Source organism: Lepisosteus platostomus, chromosome 6 (genome assembly GCF_059453375.1).
Source record: "Lepisosteus platostomus isolate fLepPlt1 chromosome 6, fLepPlt1.hap1, whole genome shotgun sequence".
Taxonomy (NCBI): Eukaryota; Metazoa; Chordata; class Actinopteri; order Semionotiformes; family Lepisosteidae; genus Lepisosteus; species Lepisosteus platostomus.
In genome coordinates, this window is record NC_142616.1 from 5,994,747 (window position 1) to 6,004,026 (window position 9,280).

Genomic DNA, 9,280 nt, shown 5'->3' on the forward strand with positions numbered 1-9,280 from the left:
CACCTCCCAGTAGTGCCTCCCTGAGATGAATCCCACTTAACCCAACACACACTGATGGACAGTAAATCTAGTAGATGCAGAGGACTGAGGCACATCAGACAGGACTGCGCGTTTCCCATCCTTGGAGATGTTCAGGCTGACGTGGGCTGTATCAGGGTCCAGGACTACATCTGCTGGAAAGACAGAGAATGACAATAAGGAAAGTGTCCTATGCTTAAAAACTAACTTTATATTCCAAAAATTGGAAACTGGAAGCGTTTTAATATTTAGGACATTAGGTTTGAGATAATTCAGGGCATTGTGGTTTTGAAGGAGAGTCAATAACACACACTCTCCTTCTTATGGGTCTTATTGATTGGAATACCTGATGCGTTTTGAATCCATTTCCACACTAGGAGAGAAAAAAATAAAAAACAAAAATGTTATTTTTTTTTAACGGGTTAGGATACATCAATCCTGAAAGCGATTACTAACGCACGTTTCCTTAGAGGTCTGTCGCCTCTGTAATGACACGATCTGGCCACCACGTGGCAACATTGCTGCAGTTGATCGGATTAATGCTCTAGCTATGGCCATAGAGCACGTTCTTGTGCAGTGTATGGTAGGATTGGTATGGTAGGATTCCTTGGGTTTAATGGGGAACAATTTCTCAGATCGGGTATTAAATTTCAGCAACAAAATAAACTAATTGATGGTTTCGCAAAATTTGACAAATTTCAAATGAAGTGCAGAATGGTGAACTTTGTGAAAGCACCATAAGGTGGCCATGTTGTCGCAGGCAGGCAAGAGTGAAAGTTTGCGCAAATTGTGATGTAAAAGCAGCCCTTCCTGCTCACTAGTCACTGTAAGTGAATGGGAAATGGGGTCTCTTAATAATGTCAATCCTGTTTTGTCTTTTTGAATTCATGTGTATATTTTAAATGACGCCTCACTGTCAAGCCTTTGGCTGTTCAGAACATAGGGGTCGCACACAAAACAGAGGATCGGATCAGCAAGTCAGACTGTTTCTTTCCAAGTGATCGTCAGCTCGTCAAGAGATGGGTTATAACCACGGGCACTGATTTCGGTCCCATTGGCAAGTTTCTTGATGAGATTCAGCGTGATGTGCAATCAAAGAAGTACAGGTTGTGACATTTCACTTCAGAAATGTTCCAATGTGATCCGCATGCTGAGTTAACAGGTAAATAGTATGTGCCGGTAAAACCATCTCAAAGTCAATATGATGAATTCAAATCATTCAAAATACTTTCAAGAATTTGTCTTTTGCAACACTTGAAATTTAATATGAGTGGTTTAGATGGTTGGCAGGTTTCTGTTTTTTTTGCAATACTTAAATGGTCTAAAAAACACATACTGTATCTACAATGCCAGCAGGCTCTAGCAGGCTTATGGCCAGCAGAGGACCAGTAAGGAGACTGACGGGGAGTGAGGGCTGAGGACCAGTAAGGAGACCGACGGGGAGTGAGGTCCAGTAAGGAGACTGATGGGGAGTGAGGGCTGAGGACCAGTAAGGAGACTGATGGGGAGTGAGGTCCAGTAAGGAGACTGATGGGGAGTGAGGGCTGAGGACCAGTAAGGAGACTGATGGGGAGTGAGGTCCAGTAAGGAGACTGATGGGGAGTGAAGTTTGAGGACCAGTAAGGAGACTGTTGGGAAGAGAGGGCTGAGGACCAGTAAGGAGACTGATGGGGAGTGAGGTCCAGTAAGGAGACCGATGGGGAGTGAGGGCTGAGGACCAGTAAGAAGACTGATGGGGAGTGAGGTCCAGTAAGGAGACTAATGGGGAGTGAGGTCCAGTAAGGAGACTAATGGGGAGTGAGGGCTGAGGACCAGTAAGGAGACTGACGGGGAATGAGGGCTGAGGACCAGTAAGGAGACTGATGGGCATTGAAGGCTGAGGTACCGCTGAGGAGAATGAAAAATGTCAGCTATGACAGCAGTATATCTGACATTGCAATAACAAAGCATTGTAACTCAGCGGACCAGGGGATAATTGTGAGGTACAGCACAGAAACGAATCAGGGGTCAGGTCTGACAATGTTGATATTATTGCCAGGTTTGAACCAGCCCCTGTGAACCCAGGGAGATATTTTGTCATGCAGGCATGGAGCTTGCACAGCTACCAAATGACATTGTCCTTGCGGCAGTGTCAGGTTTACTGACGAAATAGCTGATAGTTGTGGGTATGTGAGTAACAGGGCAGGTTCGAACCGAACTGACCAAAGTGAAGCTACAGTATAGAACTCTTTTCTAAATTATTAAAGCATGGTATAAGATTTCATTTCAAATTTTGCGGTTTTCACTAAAGGGTTTGAAATGAACAATGCTTACAATGCTTCAGTGCAGAGCGGTGACTCTGTGGCTAAGGAGCTGCGCTGTGCCTGTGGCTGGAAGGTTGCCAGTTCTAATCCCACAGCTGGCAGAGGAATCCTACTCTGTTGGGCTCCTGAGCAAGGCCCTTCACCCCAACTGCTCCAGGGGTGCTGTGTAAATGACTGACCCTACGCTCTGAGCCCCAGCTTCTCTCCCTGTCTGTGTGTCTCATGGAGAACAAGCTGGGGTCTGCAAAAAGACAAATTCCTAATACAAGAAATTGTATAGGGCCAATAAGGTGATCTCATCTGATCTCTTACAGAAACTCAAAGGATTGTGGAATCCCTGTGAGTGTGCCTGTGTGGATTTGGAAATCAGAAGACTTTCCCCTGTAAGTTGTCTTTGGTCCTTTCACATCTACCTGTCCAATAAGACGCCTCTAAATACAAACTGCAGTTTGACTTTTGCACGCTATGACAGAATACTAGAAGATATACTGTCGATGTACTGGTTGAAATAAAATATAAAATGAAAAAAAAAGACTTAAACAGTCGATCATTTGTTGTCCAACACACTGCAAATAGAACTGATTTGCTGGAGCAATGAAGTAGAGGAAGCCGTAGAATACGGAGCTTAAGGACTTCACTGTAGGATAACTAGCTACAACAGCTACCCGCATCAGAGAAACGACGCAGGGCGGGTTTTTGTCTTTGCCGAGTGCGCAGAAAGCTCGACTCCAGTGTACCGCGTGTTCTGAGTTGATGCATACGTACATCTGCTTTGCACTTTTTAAATTCTCTCGTAATCGTTTGTGTAACCTAGCACAATGTGTCCATTCCATCTCAAATGATTGATGATTTAATAAAATGGGACTGTCTTCCCAGGGCTTCCTCACAACAGGGGGCAGATTGAGTTGACTCTTTTGCACATTTGAAAATCACAGGTCTCCCTTTCGTTGTGTACTGGTCCGTGAGCATGTAATGCATACACTGGTTTGGACCAGCTCCTATCTAGTTCAGTATCCCCATCTGTATCCCCCTCCGAAATGCTCTGGGACCCATGCTTTTTCTCATCCTGCACAGATAGAAAATATTTATATGCCAAAAAGGACAAAAGATGCACACAGCCCTTGTGTGCTTTCTTTCGGGTTCCCTTGTCTTGTGTAGTTTTCATTCGTGTTTTTTTACACGACGCGAATCCCTACACAACTCATTAAATACACTAATATATCGATATAAACATACACAAACACCAGGCTCCTTTTAATGCAGACCTTAATGACCAAAAGCACAAACGCGCACGCATGAGCCTATTGTATATCATTAAGTCATTTTGAGGAGCATTTTGAGGAGCGCCTGCGCATTACGGAGGGGGAAACCGATTTTCGGAGGACACCGAACTGGATACGACCGCAGCAGTACGCGTGTAGAGATATGGTGAGCTTTGACTTACACGTCATTTCCCTGGTCAGGGCTGGCGAATGTGGTAAAATTGCTTAATCAGTTTGCATCTCAATTGAATGAGAGAATTAAACGACTGCGCGCGTATTGTTTTGGACTGTACTGTAGCTTGAGCTGTTTTGCTTTCCTAAATATTACCTTTAGAGCTATTAACCTGTCACTAAAACGTTGTTAAAGAGTTAATAAGAGCGGAGTCTGATCTACTGAAAACATCATGGGCAGAGGGATCTCAAGATGGTTGAGATAGTTAACGGAAACGATTGCTTGCATTACTTAATTCATACGATTAATTATCCATCCCTTTATGTATGAAATGTAAGAATGCCTTCTCGGTATAATTGACTAACCCTTAAAGATATACTGTAGTGAGCAAACAACAAAGTGGAATATTATGGAGTTTTTTAGCTCAGGGTAAGCTGATCCAAAGTCCTTGAGTATAACAGAACAGACATACATTGTTATAGTAGGAGTGCATGAGACAATTCATACTTCATAATACTTTATTGCTGGAGAGTAAATTAAAGCAACTAACAAAATCCTGTCCATCTATCCTGTGGGCTCAGACAGCATTATCAGGTGGTTCCTCCTTATTAACTTCATAATACAACTGGTGAGCAGACATTTCACCAAAATTATGAAACATCCCAGGGGCTTGGACAATGAATTCTGTAAGATAGTGTAAGTTTTCAATCCAAACTATTGCTATTTTAATATGCAGGTAACAACTTCACAGTATTTTGAATTACAAGTGGAAGGGGCCACTTTAGAACAGGAGATCTCTATTACTACTGTGCTTGATTACTGAAACAACATGCTACGTGTTTGGAAATCAGTCATTGGTGCTTTATTAGGGAAACAGGGGGGGTACAAGTTAGTATTTACGATATCCAGGCTCTTCTCCAGGGTTTGCCCACTGTGTGCTAACTGCTTCTGTTTCATTTGTATAATATCATGTAACTGCCATTCTCAAAGGCCACACACAGTCCAATAATATTACCCTTAAAGATACCGATAACAACAACAGAGTGGAAGATTATGGAGTTTTTTTTGTTTGAGATACAGTATTTTATTCAGCTGCTCAAAAGACCTTAATTATAACAGAACAAGCATTGAATGTGACAGCAGGAGTGCATGAGACTACAAATACTTGATTGTCACCCAAACTGAAGAACTGTCCACAAGGTGACCTTGATGCCACCTGGAACCAAACTCTGTACTGTTTCCCTCTGAGTTTCCCTTTCATGGGGAAAGGTGTGTGTAAAGCAACATGTTAATTTATGAAATATTAAACAGAAAACTCAGATCAGTCTGGATTCATGTGTCTTTATTATACTTGAATTGAAGCGATACATTAGGAGAAGGAGTTTTAATTGCAGAGATCATACATCTTGACATTTGCGTTCACATAGCAGCATGCTGAAGCCTCTCGAGCCACCAGGGGGCGCTCAGCAGCCCTGCGGGGTGATGGATGCTATGACGGGCGTGGGGCTGGACTCGTGCTTGGCGATGCAGGAGTAGAGCGCGTGAGTCTGCCACTCCGCCGCAGGCAGGCTCAGGGAGCTGCTGGTGACGTAGGTGTTCTGGGCGGCGTTGGCGCTGTCCAGCCACACGGGGGCGCTGTGCACGCCGCTGGTGACCGGGGCGCCGTCCACACTCCAGCTCACGTCGACGAAGCCGGGGTAGAAACCGCTCACCAAGCAGGTGACCGTCACCGAGCCGTTAGCGGAGACCTCTTGTGTGGGCGGAGGGAAGAGCTGGAGGACAGGAGGGGGGAGGCCGCTTTCTGTAGGAGCAAGGAAATGGAAAATGAGCTTTTCAAATCCTCTCTTTACCTGGGTTTAAGAAAATTAAATACTAAGATGTTAATATGAGGAATATATATCATGAAACTAAGCCCCATGAATGGAAAAAAATGGCTGTTGCATTGTTAAAATGGAGTTATTTCTATTTTGCTTTATATCCATTAAGCATTTTATTGAAGTGCGCCAATCCCAGCAAGCAAAGGGCACAAGGCAAAGTACACACTGGGCGGAACACCAGTCCATCACAGGGCACACACAGACACAATGACACACACACTCACACCAGGGCCAGTTTTCCCAGAAGCCAATTGACCAGTATGTTTTTGGACTTTAGGAAGGAACCAGAGCACCAGGAGGAAACCCACACAAACCCAGAGAGAACATACAGCCTCCACACAGACAGCACCCCAGGAATTGAACCCAGGGCCCCAGCGCTGTGAGGCAGCAATGCTAACAATTCTGCCATTTGTTTCATACAGTATGTTGTGTGTGATTCTTTCAGCCTGCTATGAATTTTCTGCAACCTAGAGTTATAGTACGATGTAATTTGGTGGTGGTAGCATACTGCCGCTCTTAAAGTGCCGTCATTTTCTCGTGGAGGATAAATATTTTTAAAAATGTGCAGAGTATTTTCTGCGGAGACACTTGTCGTTTTCAGTCAGGTGTTTTCAAATACTTTTATAATGATTATCACGATTGCAAAGTATCATGATTCAAGCAGAATGGAAGTGGATGGGTCGATGAATCAATCTAGGGTTTTAACGTCAGGGTATGAGCACACATGAAATAAAAAACAAATAAACATTATCTGTCTTTTATTTGGTTAAAAAGCTGCATTAGAATTAACTACAGCATTTTTCTTCCTTTTTTAGTTTAATGGTCAATGTGTTAAACAGTATATATAATTTTAATTATTTTAATTTGTTAAAATTCATTTTTTTAATCGAATGACCATTTTCATATTATTTGGCTTCTTAATGATTTTTCACATGAATGTCACAGAGCTCAATCGTTAATCTTGGTGAATATTGAATAAAACCAATTTGATTATGTGGGTATGATAGTCTTCTGTATGAGAGTTTTTGCTTCTTAAGAAAGTTAAGACACTTACTGAGAACTTTGATGCGAGTTCCTTCTCCCCATGTCTGTTCGCCATCAGTATAGTACTTGAAACAGTAATAGATGGAGTCATCACCTTCCTGAATGTTGCTCACAGTGAGAAGATAGCTGTTCTTGGATTCATCTCTGGACGGCACAAACCGATCAGGGATCGCAGAGGGTCTGTAGATCTTTTTATCAGAAGTAAAATACGCTACTCCTTCAGGTTGTTTCCCAGGGGTCTGACGAATCCAGGGCACACCTATTCTGCTGACATTATCACCCTTAACCAAGCACTCCAGAGTGACAGATTCTCCAAGAGACACAGGGACTACTGAGGGAGACTGGGAGAAAACTATTTCTCCTTGGACAACTGTGGATGATAAAAAAAGTTTAACATTACGCTCTGCACTGCTGGTGTGCATCTCCTAATTCTCTTTAAAAATGCTGGAGTTTTCACAAAATTGTGCACCTCATACATTTCTAACATGATTTGTCTTTGCCGATGTATCTGCTATAGGACACTCTTTTCAAATTCAAGCTTGAGATTTCTGTATCATGACAACTTTCCCCCTCAAAAACCCCATTTTATTGTTACCCTTAATCCATATCTTCCTTGAATTCAGCACCGCCTTGGTTCATTGTCCCAAGCTCAATTCTTTCATGTCTGCAATGTCCTATAAGAATTCCATTCATTTCTTTCAGCTGTAAGCACTATTTGTAAAGTCCTTTTGCGTTTACTGGAATCGTGTTATTCTATTTCTGAAAACCTCACAATTTTCTTAATACACTTGAGTGTTAAAGACAAGAAACCATACTTACGGGTCACAGAGACCAGAGCTACAAGGACTTGTATGGTAAGCATCTTGGACGTCTTCCTCAAGGTGTTACAACGCTCAGCGCCCACAGCCGTTATGACCAATGGAGCTTACGAAGGGCTGTTTATGAGGTATCCGTGCGTCACTCAGGGAAATCAGGGACATTTATGTAAATTGGCAGGCCGCGATTGGCTGCTGAGATGTTACTTTTTTCTCCGTTTCCGAACACGTTGTTGTCAAGCTGTTTTTAGAGAGACGGTCAGGCGTTTCAAACGACCCCACAGGTTTTTCCAAGACCCAACTTTTGGAGACAGAGTTTGGTGAAGAAAAAGAATTCTGCACACTTTGGGAAAGATTCCTGAAATAAGCTGTTGTGGGAGAACTCTGTCTCCTGCTGAAGTTACAACAAGGCCCTTCCCTATTGATCTGCATGGACAATCATAGACTTATAGGTCTTCAGTGCTATGCTGATGAAGAATAGTCTTGTAGAAGGCAAGGGGTCAGTAGGCCTGTGAATTGATATCATCATTGGTTTATTTAGCTATAGCCTTTATCCAGGGTGTTCTGCCTACATTCTGGACAATCAGTGATCTACAAAAACTGAACAGTGCCAGAATACACTATAAACAACAGCAGCACTTCAAAAACCTAATGCGATAGTTGAAACGATATAAGTGGCAGAAGAAATGATTGTAATGTTGGAATGAATCAAAGGATCAGCAGATGGCTGTGGATGAGGTGATAGACAGAAGACAGAGACAGTGTGACTGTGATTGGGGGGTGTCACCCCAGTGGTGCCAGGGTGGAGAAGGAGAAACAGATGATGGTGCAGAGAGAGGAGATGGAAAAGGGACAACACCAGCAAGTGAGAGGAGACCTGGAGATATCAGAGATTGTAGAGAGAGGAGTAGGAGCAGCTGAAAGACCAGACGAAGAGGAGCAGAGGAGAAAAGAAATGAGGAGCTAGAGAGAAGGGAGAAGATTGATGAAGGAGTCCTCCATAGGTGTGACAGGTTTCAGAGGGGAGAAAGAGCTGTACAAGAGGCAGGAGAGGGAGAAGGAGCAGCTGAGAAACCAGCAGATGAGAGGAGACCAGGAGAGAATAGACACTGTAGAGAGAGGAGAAGGATCAGCTGTTGAGAGAGCAGCAGATGAGAGAAGACCAGGAGATATCAGAAACTGTAGAGAGAGGAGACGCAGCAGCTGTAGAGAAAGGAAAAGCAGCAGCTGAGAGACTAGGTGAAGAGGACCAGAGTGGAAGAGGAATGAAGAGATGGAGAGAGAAGGGAGCAGAGTGACAAAGGGATCTTCCACAGGGTAGAGAGCAGTACAAGAGGCAGGAGAGAGAGAAGGAGCAGCTGAGAGACCAGCCGATGAGAGGAGAGCAGGAGATAACAGACACTGTAGAGAGAGAAATAGGAGCAGCTGAGAGAGCAGGAGAAGTAACTGGGGATAAACAGGGAACAGCAGGGTGGTGAAGGAAATCATACTGTAGGTTTGTGATTTGTGAGATCAGTGTCAGATAACTGCTTTGAAATACAGTAGTTTCTATTATTGTATCTTTGTCAAGTTACTACAATATAATAATAATAATACAATACAAAATAACAATTATACAATAATTCCTTTGTGAAAGGAATGAAGATTAATTTAAAGGTTTATCTCAATTTTATGAAATACTATACACATCTTTGACTCTAATATCACATAGTTTGAGCATCTTACCACATCAGTTATCACCCTCTCTGTAACACTGGTGTAACTCAGTGATTCAGAATTCTCACTTAAT

The 9,280-nt window shown here is 43.1% G+C and overlaps 1 protein-coding gene across 1 annotated transcript; it reads right to left on the reverse strand.

Annotated features, from left to right (window-relative positions):
- Window positions 1–5,080: 5,080 nt before the first annotated feature.
- LOC148659763 (immunoglobulin lambda-1 light chain-like) lies at window positions 5,081–9,074 on the reverse strand. Its single transcript, XM_088633919.1, has 3 exons — window positions 7,496–9,074; window positions 6,687–7,046; window positions 5,081–5,556 (listed from the first exon to the last, which is right to left on the reverse strand). Exons 1-3 carry the CDS (start codon window positions 7,536–7,538, stop codon window positions 5,219–5,221), a joined length of 741 nt encoding a protein of 246 aa, XP_088490045.1. The 5' UTR covers window positions 7,539–9,074; the 3' UTR covers window positions 5,081–5,218.
- Window positions 9,075–9,280: the final 206 nt, after the last annotated feature.

What these genes read in the sequence shown, in the direction of transcription:
- LOC148659763 (XM_088633919.1), bottom strand. Translation starts at nt 7,538, where the DNA reads ATGCTTACCATACAAGTCCTTGTAGCTCTGGTCTCTGTGACCC. An exon ending in AGCTCTGGTCTCTGTGACCC is followed by an intron (nt 7,047 to 7,495) that starts GTAAGTATGGTT and finishes TATCATCCACAG; the next exon opens with TTGTCCAAGGAGAAATAGTT. An exon ending in AACTCGCATCAAAGTTCTCA is followed by an intron (nt 5,557 to 6,686) that starts GTAAGTGTCTTA and finishes TTGCTCCTACAG; the next exon opens with AAAGCGGCCTCCCCCCTCCT.